Source organism: Cornus florida, unplaced genomic scaffold, assembly GCF_030987335.1.
Source record: "Cornus florida cultivar Cherokee Brave unplaced genomic scaffold, ASM3098733v1 CherokeeBrave_3.0.0_Hap2_Chr11, whole genome shotgun sequence".
In the NCBI taxonomy this organism is placed as follows: domain Eukaryota; kingdom Viridiplantae; phylum Streptophyta; class Magnoliopsida; order Cornales; family Cornaceae; genus Cornus; species Cornus florida.
The window spans coordinates 27,084,586-27,112,244 of record NW_026775581.1 but is presented as its reverse complement, the minus strand read 5'-3'; the positions used below and the strand labels follow the sequence as shown (position 1 = coordinate 27,112,244).

At 34.5% G+C, this 27,659-nt stretch overlaps 3 protein-coding genes across 9 annotated transcripts in view; all 3 read right to left on the bottom strand.

Moving 5' to 3' along the window:
* Positions 1-429: 429 nt before the first annotated feature.
* On the bottom strand, positions 430-12,336 carry LOC132283597 (probable plastidic glucose transporter 3). 3 transcript variants are annotated; one of them, XR_009472062.1, is made up of 16 exons: positions 11,983-12,336; positions 11,312-11,421; positions 10,722-10,833; positions 10,545-10,612; positions 10,324-10,456; positions 8,314-8,413; positions 8,095-8,207; positions 7,667-7,760; positions 6,474-6,633; positions 6,231-6,374; positions 6,073-6,146; positions 5,304-5,392; positions 4,572-4,686; positions 3,869-4,053; positions 2,037-2,118; positions 430-892 (listed from the first exon to the last, which is right to left on the bottom strand). XR_009472062.1 is itself a non-coding variant. In XM_059785581.1 (15 exons), the coding sequence occupies exons 2-14, from the start codon at positions 11,391-11,393 to the stop codon at positions 3,871-3,873; spliced, it is 1,467 nt and encodes a 488-aa protein (XP_059641564.1). In that variant the 5' UTR covers positions 11,394-11,421; positions 11,983-12,335; the 3' UTR covers positions 430-892; positions 3,869-3,870. The 3 variants fall into 3 exon arrangements, 2 of the variants coding, with proteins under 2 accessions (XP_059641564.1, XP_059641565.1); XM_059785581.1 differs by lacking the exon at positions 2,037-2,118 and having other exon boundaries at positions 11,983-12,335; XM_059785582.1 differs by lacking the exons at positions 2,037-2,118; positions 11,983-12,336 and adding an exon at positions 11,670-11,753.
* Positions 12,337-18,490: 6,154 nt separating this feature from the next.
* LOC132285169 (pentatricopeptide repeat-containing protein At4g21065-like) lies at positions 18,491-23,558 on the bottom strand. Of its 5 annotated transcripts, none has more exons than XM_059787336.1 (5): positions 23,404-23,558; positions 20,971-23,243; positions 20,689-20,812; positions 19,954-19,993; positions 18,503-19,019 (listed from the first exon to the last, which is right to left on the bottom strand). In XM_059787336.1, the coding sequence occupies exon 2, from the start codon at positions 23,078-23,080 to the stop codon at positions 21,149-21,151; it is 1,932 nt and encodes a 643-aa protein (XP_059643319.1). In that variant the 5' UTR covers positions 23,081-23,243; positions 23,404-23,558; the 3' UTR covers positions 18,503-19,019; positions 19,954-19,993; positions 20,689-20,812; positions 20,971-21,148. The 5 variants fall into 5 exon arrangements, with proteins under 5 accessions (XP_059643321.1, XP_059643318.1, XP_059643319.1 ...); XM_059787334.1 differs by having other exon boundaries at positions 18,560-19,019; positions 19,898-19,993; XM_059787338.1 differs by lacking the exon at positions 20,689-20,812 and having other exon boundaries at positions 18,491-19,019.
* A 2,358-nt stretch (positions 23,559-25,916) lies between these two features.
* LOC132285842 (uncharacterized) overlaps positions 25,917-27,659 on the bottom strand; it is a 41,435-nt gene continuing 39,692 nt past the window's right edge. Inside the window, exons 8-10 of the mRNA XM_059788071.1 lie at positions 27,314-27,376; positions 27,033-27,070; positions 25,917-26,180 (exon numbers count right to left, since the gene is read on the bottom strand). Of these exons, the coding sequence (XP_059644054.1) occupies positions 26,126-26,180; positions 27,033-27,070; positions 27,314-27,376 (156 nt within the window). The 3' untranslated portion in view covers positions 25,917-26,125. The remainder of the gene's footprint in view (positions 26,181-27,032; positions 27,071-27,313; positions 27,377-27,659) is intronic.

Here is a 27,659-nt window from a genome sequence, read left to right as displayed (position 1 = left end):
AGCAGATTTCATGGTTCGACTTCGTTTACTATTAATGTATCAGAAAAATCTGTTGAACGGTAAAATAAATTACCAACCGTCGAATCAACTAACTGTTCCTTGTGTTTTGCTTTTCTTTTGTAGATATTATTCTCGAATACTCCTTAAGTTGGATAGTGGAGAGTGAATATATATATATATATATATATATATATATATATATATATATATATATATTTCCGACAATAGTAGTAGTGTCGGGCCTTTTAGAAAACCTCAATGCAGTCGGATTCTCTCATCAGCATACTCACTGATTTTTTTTCCCAGCTTTTTTTCATTATCAGGTAATATCATTATTAGTTTTTCTTCTTTGGATTGTTTTCATACACTGACAAACAATTATAAATTAAAACCGAAAAAATAAAAATTTAAAAGTTTGAACTAGCACAATAATTTCAATAGCCAAAAGATTTGATGCTGTCAAACACAACATAATATATCAAAATAGACCAAACTCTTAACAGAACACTTGGTCACCAACCAAAATCTTTGTACTATAAGTGAAGAAGCTTCAGTTTGGCTGCTATGAATTGTGATTCTTTCACAGAATAAAATGGTGAGAGTGCGTGAATGAACTACAAGAAGACAGGACCATGGTCCTGGAAATTTTAAATATACAAACTTCAATTACACATATGAACAGTTGCTAGTATAATGTCGATGAAAGACATCGTATAATATATAGACGCCTTCCCGAGTGACCACCCGATGAACGACAGAAAGAAGTGTCTGCAAATTCTCCGGTGATGGCATCATCTATTCACTGTAATCACACACCTAAACTCGAGTGGAAGCCGAACAAAGATATGAAGCGGCATACAAACAATTCGTTGCCTACATGTTCTTTAGCCTCCTGCAAAACAACATGATCCTCTAATTCAGCTGGAGATGAGATGATCAATATAACATATTTTTCTTTTCAATCAGAAAAATCAGGTGGTGAATTCTATATATGTTAGTCCCACTCGCGACAATTCTACATCCATAGAAAAAGGAAAAAGAAAAAAAACCAGAAACTTGGACAAGCTTGAACCAATTAGGACAAGGTGCGCAGAAGTTCCAATTTGATATGGAACTGAAAATGAATGAGTCGACAAAGCAAGTTATTCTACTCAGCCCGGTATGCAAATTTCGAGAAAAGCTTGAAAAGCCAGTCATGTCAGTGCTTTATTACTTTTTAAAGGTCTTGTGAAAACAGAGCATGTAAAAATCTGTGCAAAAACCAGGAATAAGCAAAAATTTTCAAAAGAATCCAACAAAATAATACTCTTGTGAAGGGTAATGCAACTCAACTGTGTTCTTTCCCGGCTATTTAGGATCGCTACCATGATTTTTATTTTTGCATTTATGTTGTATCTGATTAGGCAATGACTTCAATTGAACCACAGGCGAACATATTTTTTCTTACCATCTCAACCCACATTCAGTCTTCCCTTCCCGTTGTACTGGCCCACACTATCCTTCTTCACTGAGGGAAGAAGCATTTAATAAAAATGGAGAAACATATATTCTGATCCAAGTATAGTATATTCCCAGTTTCTCTAGTTGATTTGTTATTTTAGGATATTCTCTTTCTACCTTACCCAAGCATTCACCCTCCATATTTTTCTCTCAATCATGTATCTTTGAGCACGGTTCTCGAATTCAAAGTTCTCTATCCAAATTCCTTCCTTTCCATCTCTGCTTCTCACGGGAATTTTATCGAACATAATCATGGTGCATTTCAAGTCTGTAACCTTTCCAACTGTACATCAATGGATTTACTACGACTGTTCATCTATTCTTTCACTGTTTTGGCTATGTAAATATTTTCATTCAATAAGACTAAATTGGGGGTTATGCTGAATTAGAAAGTGAAAAGGATTTCCGACATCTAGTAGTAAGTTAAAATCGCAACATTCTGCTTGGTGCAATGGTCAAAGCTTTGTGTTCAACAGTGTGAGAAAGGAGAGTTTCGTATTTTAGTATAAATAAGAAGCTAGAGATCAGGTTGGTACCTTTTCTGCCTCACCTAGCACCCCAAACTGAAGGCCACCACGGGAAATGGTCTTAGTGATGAGGAGATTACGTGAAAATGATCTGAATAAAAGCAGGAAGATAAACAAAAGAACTGTAAATTACGCCAAAGCGGTCCTTTATTGTCTTCGATCAATCATATACACTGTTAGAAGAAATTAGAGCAGACACTACAGAACTAGACTAGGATGGATGAAGAGAAGTATAAAAGTGATTGGGAAATACCAATCAAATTTGAGGAAAACGTAATACAGCCAGCCAAATATTAGGCACGGAATATCAAATGAACAAATTCACATTGCCATGATTTAAGCAGCTGAATTAGAGATATTGAGGTGTCCAAGAAAGGAAATGTTGGGATTAGAATTTAAAGTAGTTATATGTTAAGAGGAAATACCCGGGACAGTATTGGAGAGTCAACTAAGATTATTTTGTACCAATACTATAAACTGCACTAATACAAAGCAATTTGGTTAACTTCAAATAAGCAAATAAACTCTAAAGAAGAGCCAAGTCCATTGTGGACACACTTGGACATCCAAACTTCGAGGAAATTCCAGATACATCTCTGACCATCTTATACGTGTTCTCAACTGAAAAATAAAATTGCTAATTTTGAAAGTGGCCTGTACTTCTCCGGTTCTCATCAATTTTTTCTTTGGTTAGGTAAGCAACACACACAGCCCACGCTACCCCCCATGTGGGGCTCAAACCGCTCCTCCCGTTTGGGGAGAAAATAATAGCCCAGTAGTATGAGAGCCAAAACGCTTACATGCCGAGATATGACTTCTATTAGCATGAAATAAATTACATTTTAAACTGAAAGTAATACCACTAGAAGGCTTTACCAAAAGGGTGCACATGGAGGAGTCATTGTAATTAGGGGTGCATGTACGTATACATATCTACAATTGTACACATGCAAGCCTACCACAATGTAGGTGACTATAGGTTGTCATGATACATGAGTTACAAAATATTAGTTTTACTTAGATGTGGGTTGGATATATATTAAAATATATTGCTTCTTTGTCGCAGTCTCATTGTGACTATATCCTTATTCTGTAGGATTTGCCTGGTCGGCATGTCTGTGTTCTGTTGATGTCCATGTTTCATAGATTAAACTTGAAGGCATCACAAAGACAAGAAGAAAACCAGCACAAAATTAAGGATCAAGGCTTTGGAGGGGAAAAAAATAACACCAACAGGATTGCTGGGTTGGCTATTGCCACTAGGTGATAACCAAGAGGTCTCACATTTGACTTCTGGACTTACCTGATGCCCATGACTAAGGAATGGTTGTGTCCATCTGTAGGGAATTGTCCCACTTCCTCTGTCAGGAGAACAAAATAGGGCAGAATAGCCTTTGATTGATGAGACCCCAAACAGAGCCTAATGGCAATTTTCAAGTGACTAATCCCAAGGAGCTGAACAAGGCCCTATCCAGTTGAGTGAAACTCATATTTGATTAAAAAATTGTAACTCGAAAAATTGGGATTTCAGGGTGGTTAATATTACTATTAACTCGGAAGGACTTGATCATCATCATTTTAATCACTATTTCTCTAGAAAGACTTGAAATGAAACCATCAACCTTGTTGTCATAATCACATCATCATCATTGTCATTAACAGCATGTATATATTGAGATGAATTGCTATGAGTTAATTCTATTCACAAACTAGATAGTACAACCAAGCTTTGACTAGATGAAACGGAACCAATAATTTTGCTCAACCTGCCCAGCCTTATAGCTTCATTCAAAGATTGGTAAAAAAAAATTACATGAGAGGGACATTATTAGAAAAATTACCTCTAATCAACAGGCAGAAGTGCAATCTCAATTTCTTGGAGTGATTTTCCTTTCGTTTCCATCACATTCCTCTTCACAAAAACCACAGCTATCAAGCAAAAGGTAGCGAAGATTGTGTAGAGAACTTGTGCCCCAAGTTGCTCCAGCAGGCGCAGAAACAACAAACCGACAAAAAAATTTATCACCTGTTGAAGATGCCAATTTCTATAAAGCAGGGAAGAATCAGAAGTTCAAGATATTGAGAAAGAAACAAAATTCATCCAAACCCTAGGCATGAAGATTTTATATTATTCCAATTAACAAGAATCATAGTATAGCAATCAGTATGTAAGTATAAAAGCACCTGGCATTAAGAGCAACTGTAGCGTACATTACTCCCTGCTGTAAGTATAATTCTCCAATTTACAGTAAAACGTGTATGTGATAAAAATATCACAATTCTGCTTCTTATAAGGTCAACTCCCTACCACCAAGTTTATAAGCATGAACAAATTCAACTACTAAGTTCAAAGTTGTGGTTCATAGTTTGAGAAGTGATAATCGGAATTCAACATTGAACAGAAATTCAAAGGTAGAAGACTTTATTTTCAAGAAACCTTCTAAAAGTTGGACTTAGATTGCCATTCGCACATTGAAAGAAGGAAAAAAATGAAATACCAATACCAGTGACAGAATAAACTGCATAACACAATTATCCACTTACCCAGTGCACTGCCATGCAGATTGCCATTGCCTTTGCTCTTATTCGGTTAGGGAATATTTCTGATAGGAGGAGACTAGGGACTGGTCCAGCGCCTAGGGCAAATGTGAAGACAAACCTGCATAAACAACTTCAATAAGAAAAATATACCACCATAACCTCAAGATAAGAAACTATCTGTAGAAGTTTGTCTCCCTTAGCTCTCTTCCACAGTTACAGTCACAAAGGTGGTTTAAGCAATGAGATACAGTAGCCTACCTTGGTTTATTTCCACAATACAATTTCCAACAACTTATGACGTTCTTCCATAACCATTTTACGCAAACATTATTCAAGAGATAGATAATCCTCCTAAGAGGTGAACAATTACTTGCTCTATTTGACATAGAAATTTATCATTTTTCCATTTTGAAATACCTTATTCATCCGATTTTGCATTATTTCTTTGAGTGGGCAGCCTCCCTCAATACCTTAAACAATGCCTCAGTCAAAGCAAATTCATGATGAAAAAAATTCCATGCTATCAATGACTTAAGAACTCTTTATTCCCCCCGCTATTCCTATTATTATTTGTTTAAAGTTTGTGGAGGGGTCATAGGGACCCCACAGCATCATGTTTATGGACTAATGGTGCATTATAGATTGTGAAGAGTAAGTTGCATTTGTGTTTAGTAACTACAAAATGACTAAATGAGCCATTTAGATTGTGAAGAGTAAGTTGCATTTATTACTCACATCAGCATGCCACCAACGGATAGGTACAACTCTCCAGAGCCTGATAACAAAGAACTTGCTGCAGTTACCTGGAAACCCATTGACACTGCCTGGACCAATGAAATGAATAAAGAAAGCATCATGTATAAATGTCAGAAAGTTGAACATGCCATATTGCAGGATTTGATGAACCATCCGAATAATTAAATGTGATTATCAGCAAAACAGCAATGCAACTTCAGCAAGAGGTGCATAACTGACTATTTTGTTGAGTCACCACTTGGTTTCATACTAAACAATACCAATTTGAAATTTCTTATGTTCACCAATCACAACTTTCCACCTCACTCTAAATTAGACTAATGGGAGCAATATGCCATTAGAGTAATTAAATATTCCCAAATTTCTAATGAAATTTCAACTTAAAATGGGAAGAATCAACAAATGACCCAAGAAAAAAAGAAGAGGCTGCCTCCATGCTCACCCATCAAATTAGTTGAGCCAGCCCACCTATTTTAGTTTTGTTTAGTCAGGAAAAAAGCATGTCACCCATCTAAAGATTATCAACACGGCCGCCCCTTCCCCCTCCCCCCCCCCCCCCCCCCCCCGCGCGTTAAGTCATCTAGAGTTAAATTATATCTTTCTATCTGGTTCATTTCTGCTCCAGAAGTATTTTCCAAATCGAATACATTTTATTGAGAAAAAAAATGTTCAAGAGATATCAATGTGTTGTTTGCAGAATATAGTATTCTCAACTGCCAAGTGCCAATTACTGGGAAAAGGTCTTTACCATGCCCAAGAAACTCCCAAGAAGAAGCACCTTCCTTCCCAGTCTATCCATCAAAATCATCGCAATAATTGAGCCTACCAAAGCAATATTTCAGTAAACTAATGGTTAAGAAGAGTTTAAAATGTGCAAGTGTATTGGGAGGGCTATAGCCATATTACCTGATAAATTTGCAATTCCTACACATATGTTTGCTTTGTCTGGAGGGACTCCTGCGCTCTTAAATACAGTTGAAGAGAAATAGAATACAGCATTTATACCAGATAGTTGTTGTAAAGCAAATAGGATAGAGCCAATAAAAACCACTGAAAAACAAAGTACAAATAAACACAGCATTCAAAGTGGAAACAAACATATATGGTGAGGAACGGAAATAGTTTGAAACTATAAATATATATATATACCTTTTTTATGACGACCATAGAATAACTCCGAAGTTTTTACATTATCCGCCTCATCCACTCTGTCTGACTTTGACGATTCTATTTCTACCATTGCAGATTTGACATGCGATCCTCCTAAAAGCTTCTCAAATTCAGCTTCAGTTTCAGCAATTCTTCCTCTCTGAGCCAGGTGAAGAGATAATTATAAGTAAAAACAGCATTTTATGGGTCAACAGGATAGTGAAATGCTGAAGACCATTCAGGAATAATAATGCACGAAATTGGAATCCTTGACATGGTTGATCACAAGTATGATACAAATTTTCAACATTTGGAAACAAGGGATCACAGCATCTCCGGGTGGTAATATATATAATACACAGAGCAGGTCAGACCATCAGAGATCAGATGAAAATAAGAAACCAAAATAAGCATGGGAACACTGGATGAAATGGTGTTCTATTAATGCCCAAAGTAAGCCAGGAAAATGATGGTGCTCAGATTTTTTTTATTTTTCTTTAGCAAGTATAACGAGGCATCAAAGATTTTATGAAATTACATATAAGTTGATTGGAGGATTGAAATAATTAAAGATGGAAACAATGAAGAAAAATTCCAGAATAAGTTTATTAATGGGATCCCTCCTAATCATTCCATTCGGCTAGTTCCGCCCTAATGGAAGCATTTATGCATGTTGCATTGTACAATTGGAAAGCACAAAGGAAACTTTATTCATTGACAGCCGTCTGAGATAAACATGATAATGCCATGTTGCTATATGGTGTTACTGATGGTGTACACCATCCTGATATGACCTAACCGAAGAATACAAAATATTGAACTGACTAAACATGTGATTGTTCAGATCCAAATCCAGATTATTAGATTGAATCACTAATCCAAATCACACTTAAATCTACCTAGATTCAGATCAGAGCAAATAAGTATATAATAGTTTTATGCATTACTTGCACGTGTCATGTTTACTTTAAGACAAGAACATGGTAATTTTTTAGAATGTTGGGCATGAATGTATAAAACTATAATAAGGAAGTAAAACATTAGGCTGTTAGTCAAAAAGTATTAATACCGAGATTTTTATTTGGATATCTCTAGAATGGTACCAACTTGAATCTGTCGGCAGTTGTATGCATAAGAGAAACAGATACTGAATCCCAAGAAACACTAACAACTGACAAAGGAGAGCAGATTACCTTAAAAAGCCAATGAGGACTCTCTGCACAGAACCCGATTAAAACAGCTAGTACTACAGCAGGAATGACAGATACCCAGAAACAAACCCGCCACCTGTGCACATCATCAAGACACAAAAAGTTACTTCTAATCCATTCATCTAAGCCACTGCTTTAAGTAGTTCTGAAAGAGTACGGCTATCAAGAGACCTCTCACATGACAAGAGTCATGAGCTCCCTTTATTAATCACTAAATTGAGACACTTTTTGAGATATGTGAAAAATCAAATGAATCTTTCAATAAATATCTCAATCCAATGATCAATAAGGAGAGCTCATGACAAGAGTCATGAGAGGGTTCTCTTGATAGCCTCTTCTGAAAATATCAGAATAAACTAAGATATTTATAAAAATTCTAAAGTGTTGTGGCTCCATGTCATGCTTATTACCAACCCACAGTATCCTTGGCTGGGATTCCAATTAATAGAGCCCCTATAAGTCCAAGACATGTTGCTATTTGAGTGAAGCTTCCATAAGTACCCCTAGCAAAAGCCGGTGAAACCTGCACATAAAGGCGATTTATGGCCACATGTTAAAATGTTCAACAATTGGCCTAAGCAATATCAACTAATCGATATAGAGAAAGCAGTAACCCTCATTGTCTATACCTCTGCCACATAGAGAGCTGCAACAGGAGGGCCAAGACCCATTCCAGTTCCAACAAAAAACCTCCCAAGAAGCATACCACCCAGAGTATTTGTTGTGGCACTGCAAGTTCAGGTTTAAGTATCCTTTTGGTAAGTTTGATATTATGGATATCTTTCAAAAAGCAAAGAAGCAAGATAATGAACATGAAACTCAGAACTTTGCCGGCTTTGTAGGAGATGGTGCTGATTAGATTGATAATTTATATCACCATTTATTTTGTAAGTATACAACACAATGTGAATATATATATATATATATATATACATATTTTTGATAAGTAACACAATGTGAATATATATAATCGTTTATATTGTTTTTGAGCTTACATTCAACATGTACCAGATAAAAATAACAGAGAATCTAGATCAAGTACACTATGAATTGTATGAGGATAATAAATAAACCTTCAAGACAATTTATAACTCATTCTCCGGAATCTGTATAGTTTCTACTATCTCAAGCATGTGTAACACTAACCACTCATTCATGTTATATGCATTAGCACTCATGGTTAACAACTTAATCTTTTTTGGTAGATAGTTACCAACTTATTCTGTTACATAGTTTTTAAAAAATATATATTATAATAATAATAAAGGGGGAAAAAGAGAAAAAAGAAATCAATGAGAAGTCCATAGAACAGCATATATACATACTAGCCATTCTCTAAGAAAGATCAAATAATGGATGATATGAAGGTCTTGCAACTCCGTCAATGTACAAGTCTAGAGAGTTTAAAGACCACCATGTAAGTTTGAGCCAAAGTATCATATATTCTTCAATCTTATCGTGTGAAAATGAGCGACACAGAAATTAATTTGTCTATTAAAACTGATATTCAGCATGAAATGGTGAATTTCATAGAATTTGACTCATCAAAACTTTGAACAAAGCCAACTAATAGAAGAAGCACACGATTGATGTATAGTGACTGATTTTATTTACACCGTTATGCAGTTAAAAAATAAATAAATAATGATAAGCTTCTAGCTTATGCATTTACCAAGCTTCTAGCTTGTGCAAAGGAAAACACTAGTTTATGTAACACATTCAAAAACCTACAATGTGACACCATATCTCCCAAGACATGTTAATGAGAGCAATCCATGAATTGATGAGACCTACTGATATTTAATTAATACTAAACCAATCTTTGAGAGAATCCAGAAGTAACTTCATTAAATCAACTTGTTAGTTATATGAGTCATGTGTTGGCAACAAATTCCTACTCAAAACTTTGATCGTAATGTGGGTCAGTTTGTGAATCGCTTGGCTACAACCTCAATGGATGATGGAGATTGAGGTCAGCTAAGAACACACCAGGAATCTCTTAAGACCCAATCACATGCCCATGTTAAGGTAAGTAAAGATCATAGTGACAAATTATGACCTAGATTTGATCATACAAGCATGAAAATTATGTTTTAATCATGTTTATCAAAATTAGGTTTTTAATAAACTAATTTTCATAACAAGAATTTTAACAAAATAAAGAGCATCAACCGAATAGCCAATCGATCGAGTTTTTTCTCAAAAAATATTTTAAAATCCAAAAGGCCTCAATTGATAGCTCAATCTATCGAGGCTTATTCAGTGGTGCTCGATCGATTGAACCTTACAGACACACTTTTACAGTGGAATACAAGCATCAAATATAAACCCCACCTGATATTGACTACGAAAGTAAATGATAAAGAACTTATATAGCATGTGAACCGACTTTCCAGTGAAGAGGTAAAAATGGAAAGAAGTTTGCAACAGCTTCCCGATTGCAAGATCTCCCTAAAAGGTCATATTTTAAGTAATGAAAGAGAACAGACGTTTACAAGTTTTGAATCAAAGAAAATCATCAAATAAATAAGAAATTTCCTGTTAAAGTGATGAAACTGAACATATTACCATGAAATATTAGTAGGTGACAGACAATTAGATTGGATAAGAAAATAACATATGCGTTATATTGCAATTACCTTATTGAAGCCCCAAAAATCATTGGTAAAGCACACAATTGGAATGCCCTTCGGCGCCCAACTCCATCCGCAATCCAACCACTGAATAATGATCCCACAAAGGCACCCCCTAAGCATGTACTAACGACTAGACCTTCATTTGACAGAAAGTATCTTGTTACATGAAAATTCACACAAGAGTAATAGAAACATTTGGTAAGATGAAAGGTCAGATAAAGTACCTTCAGCAAGCGTACTCCCGCTAAAGCCAAGGTCTGTAGAAATACTTTCAAGTGTGTCATTAACCACCCTATATAAAAAGAAAACAAACAACAATTTTATATTATAATTCATTTCAAAGCTGATAGATTTGGAGAAGAAGAATAAGGAATAGCGAGTTTCATGGATTTGGAGCACACCCAAGGTGGTAGCCAAATAAAAGCGATGAAATAATTGCCACAAGTATATGCGGCAGAGGACGTTTCCACGAGGGGTTTCCAGCTTCTTTCCCAAAACCATTCTGCCATCGCCCTGAGGCCCATCAAAGGAGTCAGTTGAACTAGCAAATGTCATCAGTATCAACATAAACTACTTTAGAAGGAACAACCGCAAAAGAAATGAAAAGTTTTGTTCTTTTTTTTTTTTGAACCCTCAGCTTTTCTACTTTGAGATGTAGAGGAAATGTCACTATGCTACAAAAATGCTTAAAAAGCCAAAAGCATACATATACGCATGTGTGAGCAATTGCCAGATCTCATTGAACTTAATTTTTTATTTATTTTTTTATTATATAATTTTTGCTCAGCAACAGTTAGAATTTTACTATATTCTAGTAGGAGGACATCATGAAGTGTCACATAAAAATATTGCTTATAAGCAGAACTCATGTGCAAGGAAATCAATATATAAATATTTTTTAAAAAAGATTCCAGAAAACACAAATTCCTAATTTCCTGTGATTGGAGATATGAACACAATCAAACAAAGAACATAAGCAGTGTAGAAGTACCTAAATTTTCTTCTTTATCATGGCCATTCAAAGAATTTACACGCTTGTAAGTGGAGTAAGCATCTCGTAGACGACCTCGCATACTCGATCACAATTGAAAAATCTGCAATCTGCACCAGATCGAGCAAACAATCACTCAATTATATCACTTGCTTCCTAAATCAATCTATCATCATCTAGATCAATCAATCATCGTGCAAAACGATGTCAATAAACAACTGCAATGAACAATTACACATCCCATGGAAGTAATGTCAGATTTTAGATCTGATTCAAGAAAATCTCTACATTCACAATAAAAAAAATTTACTTCAAATTCTTCCGGTCAAATATATCAAATAAGAATACTGACACATACACTGTAAATGACCTCAAATTCAAGAGTTTATCAAAATGAAAAGAAATATTAAAAGCTTTGGCTCTTAATCAGCTATATATATATATATATATATATATATATATGCTTTTAGAGAGCGAGAGCGCGCGCGGAAGCTTAATAGAGAATGGAAACTCTGTACTTGCTTGTAATCAAATGAAGAACTACAAGTACATAGATACATACGGATGGACAACCACACACTTATATACGTATACATATACGTAACAGGTGAAATGTTGAGAGCTAGAGAGAGAAAGAAGAGAGAGAAAGTGATGAATCTAAAGTTCATTACCTGGTCGGAGGCTTTGAATTCTGCAATGCAGACGAGAACAAATCTGAAACTACAGAAGAAAACAGAGTGAGCGAGCGAGCGAGTGCTAAGCGGCCGATTATAACATGCGCCGGGGGTGTCAGAGTGAGTGAAGTCACCGTCGAGTCCGACTGAAGAAAAGGAAATCGATGCGAAATCCACGAAACCGTTTAATGTAAAAGGGAAGGAGATGGGGCGAATGCTAACGTGCGCCGGTGATTATGATTTTTTTTTTTCTTTTTTTCGCATTCACATTTGTTTATGGAAGAAGCGAAGTGTGTAAGAGTCTACAACTCCGAGACGAACACCTGTAACGTTTAATCTGTTAATGGGGTGTTGTATTCGGGTTTGATATCTGCTGCTTCGCGGTCGAATGATATTTCCTACACTTGGTTTCATTTCTTGACACCTCAACACTCTAACCAAACCTACGAGAGTTGCTATCAATGGGGTGCATGGCATGGTTCAAGTTCCACGACTTGTATTTTTCAGTTTATATTGACTGTATTTGAGTTCGTACATTGTGATCGGATGCGTGACCAATACTGCAAACCTCTTCCATGAGGTCAATTTTAATGATTGACAAGGTAAATTCTATACTTTATTTTATATTGACTTAATTGGAAACAAACTCTTTTTGTTCAAAAAATATAAATAAATAAATAAATAATAAAATGATTAGTGAAAGTATGAATCTATATATTTTTTTTGTTAGCAGTTTCAAATTCGTGTTATTTTTCTTGTTCACTTTACATTTTTACAAACGGATTCATTCGGAAATGTTTTTATAGGTTTTATTTGTCAACTTATTTGATTAATTTGTATATTTTTAAAGTAATTTTTTTAATATAGACAAAAAGAGAAAAAATAACAAAATTTGTCCTTATAAAATCCAAATCATAATATAACTCAGAATTCAAAGTCTCTTGTATCTTCATTTGGGAGATCTATTAAATGAGTGACTATGGTCACAATGTACCGCGTCTTCATCGACGTAGATTAATAATAAATGTATATGGCATATTTAATTACCAAATTACACATTATCATTGATTTGGTAATAAAATAAAAAATAAAATTTATTCTTATAGAATCCGGGATACATACACCATCTCTCATTTTGGTAATGAAAAAATAACATAATTTATCCTTACAGAATTCAAATCCTAATATAACCCAATGATTTGAAGTCAAATCTCCTTATATATCTTTGTTTGAGAGATCTTTTATTACCAAATTAGAAATGGTCTCTGAGTTGGTTATGAAAGAAAATGTACTCCTTTGTATTGCTTGGTCCGCATCAACGGACTTAAGTATTGTCCATCTTCTAATAATTAAAATTAGAAATTACAATTTTTTTTTTTTATGTGATCTCTTTTTCATAAATAAGGACCATAATTTACATAATTTATTTAAAACTTTTTATAATTATATTTTTATTTGGTATTTTTAAATTACTGTTAAATTTAAAGAGATAATCCAACAATAACATACAAGTGAAGTGTGTATATATATATATATATATATATATATATATATATATAATGAAAAATATTAGTAAAAAATGAAAATTATAAATAGAGAAAAAAACTAGTCAATTTGTTTGATTTGTTAAAATAAAAAATAATAAAGTGTAAACTGTGTGTATTATGTATTTAAATATAGGACATTCATATAATCATATTTTGAATCGTTAATTTGTCAATAATGGACATTCATATAATTCTATTTAGTCAATTTGTTTAATTTTTATATAATCCTATTTTAAATGGTTAAATGGACATCTTAAATGTTTTTTTTCCATGATCACGAATATACTCCGGACGCAAACACAAAAATCCACTCCGAATTTCACAAGCATGAAAATACGTACAAGTGTGAAGATTTTGCAGAACGAAATTACTTTCCAAGGATACTAAATGTGACAATGTAGCATTGGTAATACGTGTACCATTAAATGTAAAGGGTACAGATTTAATGATTTTTTTTTCCCACTCAAATTGAATTAAACCCGACAGAGTTACGATGACAAAGGATGTCGGTTATCAAGATATTCAGGCTTTCACCTTACTAATTCACAAGACTCGTGTAAGATGATTCACTGCATGAGTTATATAAGATTCAGACTATGCCTATGATCATGAATTGTGATTTCAAAAAATTACTCGCACATATGAAAAATCGAACTTGAAGCTTCGTGAGGGTAAAGGACCCAAGTCTTTGCTATTAGGCCAAAGGGTAATTTTTAATTTTTAAGTCTTAACCTAAATATTTAATATGTTCGATTGCATGAAATTGGAGTCTTAAAAATTATACTGATAAAATTGAAAAAAAATTAGTTCAATTTAAAATGTAAAATGAAATTGACTAACTGTACAAAGGAAAAATTACCAACATATGATGACAAAATGAAATCATGAGAAGTATAATATATATATATGTTTGGTTTAAGTTTCTAAAAATTGTTTTATGAAAATTTGGTTATAAAAAGATTTGTTTTTAAAGAATTATTTTTAAAGAGTTCTTGATAAGTGTTTTCAAAGTTACAAACTAAGTAGGTTTTTGTATTTTACCTCCCATTTTTAAAGATTTTTCTTGAGAACTGCATGTGAGTGGTGAGGGTTATGGGGGTGTTTTAAAAGGTTCGATACCACCGTTGCATACCAAGAAAAGAAAAGAAAAATTATTTTACATATATATTTTTTTATCTTGGTCAATAACACACTCATTTTGGCTATATGATGATTAAATCCTTGACCACATATTTTGAAAGACTCGAGTTTGAAAACTTGAATAAGGAGAAAATTTTTTGTTTCCCAAATAATTATTTTAGAAAATGATTATTTAATTCAATCACAACCCCTTAAAAAGAAATAGGAGTAAGAAGTAGGAATGACAACAGGGAGGGTACGACATCTATTTGTCTAAATTCATATCTTTTTGGTTTAATTATGAACAATCTCATACTCGTAGTGGGTTTAAAACTCACAATTCATACCCGCCCATTGAGAGATAAGTGTACCCGTATCCACCCCTGTCTCGCCCTATTTAAGTTTTTGTACTTTTGTCTTTTGGGATTTAAGCAAAAGGGATAAATAACAAAGAGCATTGCAAAATAATAATAATAATAATAACAACAACAACAACAAAGAGCATAACAGATAGCAAAAGTTATAACTTATATAAAAATCTAAAAAAATAAATGGCGGGGTCCGCCTAGTAAGCCGCGACAGGTTTAAAATTTTATTCTATACCCATTTTTACAATACATAAATAATTTTTATACTCATGCCATTAGAGATGGGAAGGGGCAGGACACCGGCGGGACAAAACAAATTGCCTCCGTAGTAAAAAGTAAACAATTGAATAATTTTATTTGCTGCAGTTTATATATTACGGTGTACTATAATGTAATTCATATATTAATTCATTAAGATCAAGGGCCTTGTGGCTCAATAGTATTTTTTCTATCTTTTAAAGTGAATGATGAAAATTTTATTCTCCAAAAGAGTAAAATGGGTGTGTGAATTTCTTGCTAATAATAAATATATATATATTATATACTAATTCATGATATAATAATAATATTCATTTTTTTAAGATAAATTATATTGGCTTTTCATTTGAACAAATTATATAGGGATGGTGTAACGAGTGGACATTTGTCCATTTATCTCAAAAACCTTTGTTAATTGTTCAACGTTTATTCTAAACCCGTTGATAGATAATTAAAAGGTGACTTTAAATGTAAAAATATTAAATTCACATAATAATAAAATTTAAAAATTAATAACTAAAAAATATAATACGTAATAATATATTATATTTTATAAAAAATTAAAAATATATATTTAATCAACAAACATAGTACTTACAAAAATCATGAAAAATATCATAAAAATCTAATGACTTCCCATTTGTTTAGGTGGGAAGGAGAGAGACAGATGTCATGTTGTCTAGGTAGATAGAGAGAATTTAACGTTTCTCTTGCGCGAAAGCAATTAAATTGAGGTAATCAATTGATGACAGCTGTGGGATCGGTGGTCAGAATCACATGGATTATAGTTGTAGTATTTGAGGGGAGCACATGCACACGAGCATACCCAATTAACATCACCAGAATATATTATTTGACCATAATGCCCCCAAGATCTTCTCAATTTGTTGGCCGATCAAATCAATCATTTTTTTTCCGACCAAAAATTAAGAAATAAAATCAATCTTTTTCACACACATTTTATTGAAATCTTTTTCAAATCAACTTCATATTATTATTAGGGGCGCATCTATGTGACTTATAATGGATTTTTTTTATTTTTATTTTTATTATTATTTTTTTATGATAGGCTAACACTATTATTTCATTGGTGCATTAAAAGAACAGACAAGATCCTATTTATTTATTTATTTAAATAAATTTTACTGCACAATTATACTTGAGCCAAAAACTTAAGATGATATTTTTAAAATTAGTAGAGTAATATTTAGAAAAATCAAAATATGTAAGAGGAAGAAAAAGGGAAGGAGGAGAGAACATCGTCTCACCTTTTCTTACCATTTTTAACCTTTCAAAAAATAAATTTCTTTTATTATGAAAAAATTACGATGATTAATTTAAAGGTTACAATGATAAATTTATTAAAATAGTTTTCTCACGTTCACACTATTTTTTTTTTTTTTTTAATTATTATTTTTATTTATTTTATTCATTACTAATGTTATATTTGATTGAATGGTCTCTGTTGTCAAGCTTAAATGCGAAGAAGAAAAAAAAAAAAAAAAAAAAAAAAAAAAAAAAAAAACCCTATTACTACTACTTTTTCCTTTTCCTGCTTTTCTAGTGACTAGAAAAGCAGGAAAAGGAAAAAGTAGTAGTAATAGGTTTTTTTTCCCCTTCGCATTTAAGCTTGACAACAGAGACCATTCAATCAAGAAGAGCAGCTATTGTTCTTTTTTCTTTAAAAAAATTTATTTATTATGATAATAAAAGTTAATTTCCCTCCCAGTTTATTATATATATATATATATATATATATATACTGTTCCAAAATATTTGTTCCTCAAAATGAGATAAATTAATAGTTTTCATAAATGGCCCGCTACGGTTGGCGGGTACTGAATTAGAGTTTTAAAATTGAAATTGATAGAATTAGTTCTGCTGCTGCAGTCTAAACATGTAGCTCTTAGTGTGAGTCACCGGACCTGAATGAAAAAGACCGTGACTCAGATATGTCACCAAATAACACTCCTATATTTACGAGTATCAAATCCATATTTTGAATTTAAAATTAAAAAAAATTTAGTTCAAAATTTAAGTTAAATTTTTTCCAATTTCAAATCACTAATTCATTTCCATGCTCCCAAGCGCAATCTGTTGCGCAATCTCAACTGGATAGCACACAAATATCTCATAATTTCCCAGTATCAAACTGTTGACTAGAAAAGCAGGAAAAGAATAAGTGGGTAAAGATATTTTGTACGTATACAAAAAACAAGATCTTTAAACACGGGCTTAGATTTGGAAGTAGAAAATAAAATCTAAGAAAAAACTTGTTTGTTTTGTTGTTTTTTCTTATACATAAAAAGACTTTCGGTACTGTCAAACGTATCATTAACTTTTCAAGATATTTAGAAAAATAAACTTTTCAAGATTTCTCAACTTGACAATAAATTAATATTTTCATAAATACCCTTCTATTACTTTTCAAGATATTTAGGAAAATTAACTTTTCAAGATTTCTCAACTTGACAATAAATTAATATTTTCATAAATACCCTTATATTTGGAAGCATCAAATCAGTACTTAATCATCAATTCAGTACTGGCAATACTACACACAAATACCTCATAACTTGAAATTTTACTATTGCCAGAGTAGTGAATTCAAATGAAAATTACATACAATTAGTCTTTAAAATTTATCAGACATTTTTATTTTATTTTTTATTCAGAAACCAAAAAAAAAAAAAAACCACACTTCTTGCTCACGCCCGATCTTGAACCCCTCCCTTCTGTTTGAGGATGGGGAGGTTATACATTAGACTACATGCCCATTAAAAATTTACCAGATCACAATTCTAAGTCACACAATTCTTTTTTCAACAGGTATCACTCTCACACTCCGAGTGTGCTCCCACTCTCATGTTACGTGCACGCTCTCGCTCAAATTCTTATTATTTATGACTTTATTCCACCGCTCTCACGTTTCCGTTCTCGAATTCGCTCTCGCTCTATGTGATTTAGAATTAGATCATTTTGGCCGAAAGAATGAAAATAAATCTCTCATTAATCAAGAACTTTATTTCAGAAAATACATCCACAATAATGATGAACTAAATTACAGAAAATTGCATTTATGCTCCACACTTAAGAGGGGTTAAGTTCGTCCAAAATAATCATGAATTAAATTACATAAAATTTAGCATCAGATCCACCATATACAGGTAGTTTGAAAATTCGTTCACAATAATGATAAACTAAATTAGGGAAAGGAAAATAATTTTCACCGAATATGAATTGCTAGACCTACTCTTTTAATCGGTCAATTATGCAATAAATAAGGAAGTGAAACCCTTCACTTAGTTGTATTTGGTATAAATAATCAATTAAAAATTATTAAGTTACACAATTCACTGCAAGTGTTTGGTGTGAGTATCATTACTCTACAGAAAATTGCATTTATGCTCCACACTTTCACTTAATTGTATTTGGTATAAATAACCAATTAAAAATTATTAGGTTACACAATTCACCGCAAGTGTTTGGTGTGAGTATTACTACTCTACATAAAATTGCATTTATGCTCCACACACTTAAGAGGGCTAAGTTAATCATGAACTAAATTACAGAAAATTCACCATCAGATCCACTATATATAGGTTCTTATGCCCTTTAGTAATGCCTTTCTAATGTTGTGACCAACACTTTTGATTGAACTTGATCAACAAAAATTTTCTTGGGGACATCAACCAATTGATGCATTCCTTATTGGTCTTCATCGATATTAAGATTTATCCCACTGTTCAAACAAACCAAAGCAAAAAAATCAGACAGCACTACTAACAGCATGAAAAAGACGAGAAAGTTGGTACATTCTTTAGAATATCGTTACTAAATATGAATAAAAGTTGCTAAATATGAATAAAAGAAATATACAACCGCAATACAAAGTCAATTTATGTTCGGTGGACATGACTAATTGTTCCAAGTGTGGGTATATGTAAGCGTCGGTTTTATTAAATTCCCAAACAAAGGAGACAAGAAGACGGCTAAATATCCATATGTTTGGTGCTTATTATTCTCTCACTTAGGAAGACGTGGTGTATTATGCAGCACAAAGTATTCCACATGGAGACTTCACTTGCTTTGAACTAACCACATCATAGAGGACCATGATTAAAGAATTTCGTATGCATTTTAGCATGGTTAATCTAAATTACAGGATATGTTTGTGGGTCTTTTAGAACCAGACACGTCATAAATGCAAGGCGCGTCTAACACGAGTCTTCATGCATTTAGAAGAGATTATGTAACATAGAAGACAATGAAATTTTTTATGATTGAATCTGTCAGCAGATTGAAGTATCCCAACAAAATTAACAAGTGCCCAAGCTTTTGTAGTCACAAGCTGAACTTGCTAGTCAATTTTAAAGGAAAAAGAAAAAAGGATGAGACCGAAGGCAGCAGGGAAGGAACAAAGAAAGAGAATTCAGAGTGAGAAATTTGCCCATGCACTCTGGGCATTGACTAATCACTATGCCATTTTTGTTAAAATTGGCAACTATTGGATTTTAAAAATGTGTGTCCATGCAAGAGCGCATGCGCATGTGTGTGTGTGTGTGAGTGAGTGAGAGAGAGAGAGAGAGAGAGAGAGAGAGAGAGAGAGAGAGAGGTCACAATGTTTTGAACAGATTTAACAATACTCAAGGAGGTTGAAGAATCGGATCTCTCACCCATTGCCTTTGCACGCAACAGCAACATGACTTTGTCTCTCTGCAATGGAAAATATAATGAACCCAAGAAGGAAAATTGAAACCTAAAAGCATGAAGTTCTACAGTAAATTAGATAGAATGAGCCCCAGTCCCTCACTTCAAATATTCTATACAAGGAAACTAGTAGGAAAACCACAGCACTAGTTATGCCCATACGAACTATATTCCCTCATGCTGAATTTTCACACTCCAGTGATTTTCATAATTAGTTTTCTAACAAGGACATTAGACTCCATTCGGAGCCTTCAACTTTTCGGAACAGTACATAGATTGAATCAAAATTTTGAATGTCAGAGAAACTTCCACTAGTAAAATCTACATCCAGAGGGAAGAAGTCAAGCAGAAATCAAGGTCTTAAGCTTAATTTACAGGTATCCCATCTTACTTTCATAGAATAAGTACTCTACTCAGATGATTATGATTTCACAAACCTACATGAATCTAAAGTCGGCCAATGAGTCACATAAAGCAGCTGCATTTAACTACAAAAATAAAAAGACCAAAATTGGAAACCAGGAAAAAAAAAAAAAAACTTTACTAAAGCATTAGAATTCTACACACAGAATTCAACAAAAAAACTGAAAAGACATGCCATATGGAAACAGACATTCAACAAGCAACACACAATGAAGCTTCACAATAATAAACATTGAATCAGAATTGTAATTGGTTATATCAAAGTCAATCAGGCATACCTCCAAGGAGAGAGAGGAGAGACTGCAAATTTTGAAGAGTTCTCAAAAGGGGTTTTCAGCCATTGACGGAATAGTGGTGGAGGAAGGTTTGCAACTATTGAAGCGATGTGTATCTCAACTAAATCTGAAGGAAAAACAGGGCAAAAAAGACAAGAAAAAAAGTTTGAATTTTTTTAAATTGGTTTTCTCACTTTAAGAACCCAGAAACAATGTCAATAGATCAGAGCAAGCAAAGAACGTGGATTTTGACTGAAGGGTGTTCTGAAAAGAGCGAGGATTTACCTTGTTGGCATAATAACAAGGATCAGTATCCCTTTGTATTAGAATTCATTGCTTTTGCTCCACTCAGTTTTGTTTATAACTGCTCCTTCTCAAAACTTTCCGGTTTTTTCCCAAATTCTGAACTCTTCCAGGTGACAAATAATTTTTAACCCCAAGTTTACTTTCGTTTTTGTTCCCTTCACCAATAATCACCACAAGAGCACATGCCATCTTTGAAATGATGATATCGGTTGACATCTCTTATGGTGATTTCCCTCTGCGTAATTTTTGAGATAAACTTGATCGCAACATGGCAGTCCTCACAAATTCGGAGGTTTTTGGTCACCAAAAGCTTGGTTCCAGGAGGCGTACTTATGAGTCCAAATGCAATTGCTAGCCTTTCACTATGACTGCAAACCATTTTGGTCTTCTCATCATCCTCCACATCATGGAAAACAGGTGTAGTATCTGGAACATAGCCAGCCTCTGCCATTAGCTCTCCCAACCTTTCTAACTCACCATATATCTCATCAGACATAGGATGAGAAGTATCTCCAGAAAGAAATGCATGGACTTTGTTTTTCACTTCAATCCAGCTGCAAGCAATGCTTTTCTTCAGTCCACGATCAGTCATTAGTTTTCTCATCTTTGCAACTCCTTCCCATTTCCCTGCTTGAGCATAAATGTTCGATAAAATCACGTAATTACCAGAATCATCAGGTTCAAGCTCAATCAACCTCTCTAGTGCCTGTTCCCCTAATTCCACATTTGCATGGATTTTACATGAATTAAGCAAAGCACCCCAGACACCAGCATCTGGCATCACTGTCATCTTCATTATGAGATTGTAAGCCTCGTCTAATCGACCACAATGGCCAAGGAGATCAACCATGCATGTATAATGCTGAACACTTGGTTCTATATGGTAATCTCTCTTCATTGATTCAAAGAAATTTTGCCCTTCTTTGAGCAAACCTCCATGGTTGCAAGCTGACAGAACGCCCACAAAAGTTATATGATCTGGCTGAGCTTCTACAGTCATCTGCTCAAACAAGTCAAGTGCTTCAGCAGCATGACCATGCATAGCATACCCAGTGATCATAGCATTCCAAGAAACAATTCTTTTCTCCCTAAGCTTTTCAAACAAATTCCGAGCAACCTTTACATAACCACTCTTGGCATACATATCTACCAGGGCAGTTTTCACTTTGTCATGGGATCCAAACCCATGTCTCCAACCAAACCCGTGAAGCTCCCTGCCTTGTGGAATGGCAGCTATGTCAGCAGAAGCGGAGATAGCAGTGACAAGAGTAGCATCAGTGGGTCTGAAACCAGCTGACGCCAGCTCACCACATAGCGACAAGCATTCCTCGGGGTGCCCATTTTGGGAGTATGCAGCAAGCATAGAATTCCATACGACAACATCTCTACCCAGAATCTTATCAAACACTTGACGGGAACTACCAACACAACCACATTTTGAATACATATCAATAAGTGCAGCACCCACAAAGACATCCGTTTCCCACCCAGTACGCTTCACATGCTCATGAATGTCCCTCCCCACTTCAATTGCAGAGAGTGCCGAGCACGCCTTAAGGACAAATGGTAACGTAAAATTATCAGGAACAAGGCCATGATCAAGCATTCGGTAGTAGAGCGAGATGGCAACCTCATAAGGCCCATTCCACGCATACCCACGAATCAAAATATTCCAAAGGAAGATATTGCCTTTGGGAATTCTATCAAACAGAAGGTGTGCATCTGATAAATAGTCGCAGAGAGAGTACAAATTGACGAGTTTGGTGGCTAAATTGGTATTTAATCCAAGTCCAGTAAGGCAGAGTTGGGCGTGAAGCTGCCTTCCAGGCTTGATTGCCCTTTGAGCGATACAAGATTGGAGGAGAGACACGTAGTTGAAGTACGAAAAATGGGTTGGTTGGGCATGAAATTCAGGAGAAGAAGGAATGGTGTTAGGCATTGCTGATGCAAGAGAGTGATATGGGGAATGGTAATGGTAGTGAATAGTACATGATGAATCCAAGAAAGTGGTAGAGTTGATAAGAGAGGTCAGTAGCATATATGGAGAAAGAGAGCCTTTCTTTATCTTTGCTGTCATTTGGAGAAGCATTTGAAAATTCAGAGCGTAGAGAAGATATACACTTTTTAAATAATTGCATAGACAAAAGGTCAACTTTGTTGCGAGTGATTCTCTTAGTGTCCGAATAGTAACCAGATCATTTTTTGTTTTGCTGTCACTCAAAAGAAAAATCCACGATTCTCATTTCTTAGAGCTGAAACAGAAAACAAAATCATGTTCAGTAATGCCTACTATTTCCAAAAACTAAAGATACGAGAAGAAAGAGAGAGAAAGAGACATGAGGATGAGAGAGAAAGAGAGCTTTTACTCTGAGAGGGGGGAGAAAGGAGAGATGAAGATGACAGAGTACTTACACAACTGTAAGTTGTCGGTCGTCGATGAGTGGCGGGTGGTGTCATCTCCGTCGTCGGCAGGCGATCGCCGACCGGGTGGGATGAGAATGAGATTGTGGCAGAGAGAGAAAGTGGAGAGAGAGGATCGTTAGGGCGTCTAAACGTTTTAGTAGTGGGAAGCTACACTGAATTTGTGTAGCAATTTCCGGCTGCAGTAAAAAACAAAAAGCAAGGAAGATTTTCTTGTTTTCCTTTTCCGTTTTTAACATGTTAGGTTGGTAAAATTAAGTAACAAGAATTGTTTTTAAAATATGAAAAGCAAAAAAAATATTATACTATCTTCGTGTCGAAAGAGTGTCATGTTTACTAAACTGTGACATTCTTTTAGTGGAAATATTAAACATGATTTTTATTTTTTCTATTTTTTTGGATATTGACAACAAAAAGAAGAACACATAAACCCACAAACATATTGTCTGGCAAATTGCAAACGAAACTCGAACTCTCCAAACCATAGAGAGAGAGGAATAATAAACTTTTGAACCCTATTATTTGAAGAGGTAATAATATCACACACAATAAAAAAATGAAAATGCCATTTGGCTATTATTTTCGTGGTGGCTTGCTTAATATTTTGTGCATAGGTTTTTTTTTTTTTTGGTGGTAATACTCAATTTGTGGCTAAGTCATATGGAGTCGGAGCGGGAGTATGAAAGTAATAAAATCTAAATCACATGTAGTAAAATCAGGAACAAGAGCGAAAGCATGCACATAATATAAGAGTGACACTTCATGTCTAAAGTTTCTCCACCATTTTTAATGTATTAGCATCCACAATTGGGCGTGGGAGAAATGACATTGATTAGTATTTTTAATGTTTTATAAATATAGAGTAAATATTGAACAAGAAATATGAAACACAGGAGATAAAAAAAAACAAAGACACAATGAACTTTCTATTACTTCTTCTCTTTTCAGTATCCTAAATTTAACACAATTCATGTATATTTATAGGCAGATTCTCACTCTCACTTTACAGCTTTTTTCCCCCCATTTTTTATTTACTGCCCACGCCCATACACACAATCATATTTTAATCATAATTTTCTTCTTCTGACATCTATCAAAACATATAATTGGTACAAAGTAATTGATGATGGCCACATATAATTTACTTTCACAACAAAATGTCAAATATTTAAAAATTTCAGACCCAACACCGCCTTAGGTAACGAAGCCAGTATCAACCCCAAGCCCAAGTGACCACAGACATTTGACACAGCTTGATGTCAATGGGTGCCTTTTTTTTTTTGTCATCTGACAAGAGAACTGCCATACGGCATCTACATAGGCAAGAACAGTAAACCATACATACAACAAAGAAACACATTCGAAGCCAAAATGCACAAAACTATCCGAAGCAAAACTAACACGCACTAATGTCAAGATCACAGCCTTGACAACAACCTATATCTAGAAGTTGTATCTACATGGGCAAGAACAGTAAACCATATATACAACAAAGAAACACATTCGAAGCCAAAATGCACAAAACTATCCAAAGCAAAACTAACACGCACTAATGTGAAGATCACAGCCTTGACAACAACCTATATCTAGAAGGTGCTAGCATAGCCAAGGACCGGACCCACTAGGAAGGAAAATAGAACATCGAAAATATCGGCCCAAAACGTCAGCCATGATGTCATAGGACAGTTGGAGACGACCGAGCACAACATCACAAGCACCAGAGACGTCGGACTCCGGCATAGTGCTCAGATGCAGCAGATCTACTCCCCATTGCAAATCGCTTCACAAAAAGAAGCTCCATAAAGGATCATCCAAACAGATCCATCTTCGGCAACCCAAAAACCATCCATTTGCTGAGACGGCTCAAAACATGTGATCGAAAAACACAAACTCTCGATTAAACGAGAGAGACTCTGATAACAGAGATCCTCGACGACGTCGAGGAGACAAAACGGCACATCCCCACTCCCAGAGAAAGGAGCAGGAGTGTGCTTGGTAGAGATCACTTTGACCAAAAGAGTGACAATACATCAGTTATTCACACACTCACACACACAAAACAATTAACCTTGATGACTTCATTTAAAATCCTGATGTGAACCAAATAAATCAATCCTTCCAACAGCAAGTATAACCTAGACTTTCACCATGCTGATTTAGTGTAGATAAAATGACACGCGCATATATGTATATAGGTTAGGCCACAGTGAGTGTACTATATATATAGTACACTCACTGTGGCCTAACCTTCAACCTTATAGCACCTCCTTGTTTTCCTAACAATCACTTCTTTTTAACCCAGAAGTCATTTGTGAGCTTTCCCTGAAATAACCCAAAACATTTTCTGCATTCCTTTCGCTCAGAAAATATTTTCTGTATCCTTCATCTGATGGCCTTTTAACCCTAAAAATTCATAAAGCACACCAAAGCAAATCTAAAGGAAACCATAGAATGCAAGAAAAGAAAATAAGAGTAGAAAATGTTCAACGGAAAACTAAAAAGGAAATAGAATAAAATTGGTAAATCAAATTATCAATCCATCTGGAACTGGAACCACAGAACAAAGGGACTACTAGTTAAATACTTTGTCATGGTATATTACAGAGCTGACATTGTCCATTGCATAAATGCAGGTTACATTTTTTTTCAATGCTACAACAATAAAAATTGTAGACAAATATAATATTACAATACAATCTTATCCGACTGCATATTACTGGCCCAAAATATCTGATATGAACTTCTTGCCGGTCTGAAATAGCTCCTCTCTGTGCAGCAAAAAGAAAACAGATAATATATGCAAGCCTGAGCAATTTCCAACTTCCAATGTAAAAAAGCTGTACTATTATATTAATACAACTAGGTGGCAAACAGATTTGCGTGTTGGTACACAGATGGGAAGGGTTCCGTCTTCAGATACAGAGAGGAGGTGGTTACCACGATTACATTCAGAGGCATAAATCACAATTCTTAAGTTAAGGATGATTGAGAGGTTAAGCCGAAAAAAATAACAAAAATAACTCTTCCTTCTAGTATTATATTATGCTTGATTTAGCTGGATCGAGATTGTCATTGTTTTACGGGAACTATGCTTTTTAATTCAATGATGAGCACGAACATAATTTCTCTCCCAACAGAGAAGAAAAGTGCAGCTGGCAGCAAGGTGCTCTAATTGCTATCAGGAGACTCAAGAGACCATCTGTTTGGGACTCGTAAGTTTTCTCATACTGCTTGGCATTGGCTTGGCGTAATACTGGGTTGGGATGCAGCTCAATTTAGGGAGGTTCAAAACTATTGGGGCATAGATGTATTTTCATTGCCATGATTTGGGGCATTTGGCAGGAGAGGAATGCAAGGATGCATGGTGATGCTGTGAGAGACCTTGAGGTTGTAGCTAGACAGATCGTGTTTGAGTTTCTTGATATCCATGGTTCCTCTATGATATTCTGTAATTTTTTTGGCAAGTCTTTGGCTTGTACTGGAAATGGGCATTCTCAATTGTTTTCTCTTGCCCAGCTGTTTTTCTTTTTGAGGGTATGCCCTCCTGTAATTCTTTTTCTATTTTCTTAATACATCACCAATTGTGAAGAAAAAAAAAAAAACCAAAAAAAAATACTTACCGAGCATGTTTGAATAAGAGATAGCGATATATGAACCACTGAAACAGAAAGACTTCCGAGTTAATATGTGAACAAAGAAATAGTGTGCATGAAAAATATACTATATGTAAGATACTCATTTGACTCCTGAGATGTGATAACAGACAGAAAAGGAAAATTGATTTCTTATTCCTATTTGGCGCTCCAAAGAAGTTTTAGTAATTCAACAATGAAAGTTTTCTCATTTATTTCCTCCATCTTTCTAGCAATTAACTCGAGCATAAACATGTAACAATACTTACCGAAGAAAACAATATCCCGACTAATTCAAATACGCTTGGGATAAGAGGAAGTTTGTCAATTTCCTATTCATATGATAAAGAAAAAAATAAAAAATATCAGAACATTCATCGATCGTATGGAAATGCAGGTAAAAATAAAAAATGAAATCATCAAATATAACCAACATGATAAAAAATATAAAGAGGAACATGTTAATGACAAAAAAAGGAAAAAAATGGAAAAAAAAAAACTTTGCTTTAGTTCCAAATGAAGAGGGCTAAGTTTGTCCACCACAATGATGAACTAAATGATAGGGAATTCACCAGCAGATCCATTATATATAGGTTCTAATCCCCTTTTAGCTCC

Bases quoted from the DNA above. Each gene is read 5' to 3' on its own strand.
- LOC132283597 (XM_059785581.1), bottom strand. From the start codon at position 11,393: ATGCGAGGTCGTCTACGAGATGCTTACTCCACTTACAAGCGTGTAAAT. The intron at 8,208-8,313 runs GTATAGACAATG...CTTTATGTGCAG, and splicing joins CAGCTCTCTATGTGGCAGAG to GTTTCACCGGCTTTTGCTAG. The intron at 6,375-6,473 runs GTATATATATAT...TTTGTTTTTCAG, and splicing joins CTATGGTCGTCATAAAAAAG to TGGTTTTTATTGGCTCTATC.
- LOC132285169 (XM_059787338.1), bottom strand. From the start codon at position 23,080: ATGCTTCTCCAAATGACAGCAAAGATAAAGAAAGGCTCTCTTTCTCCA.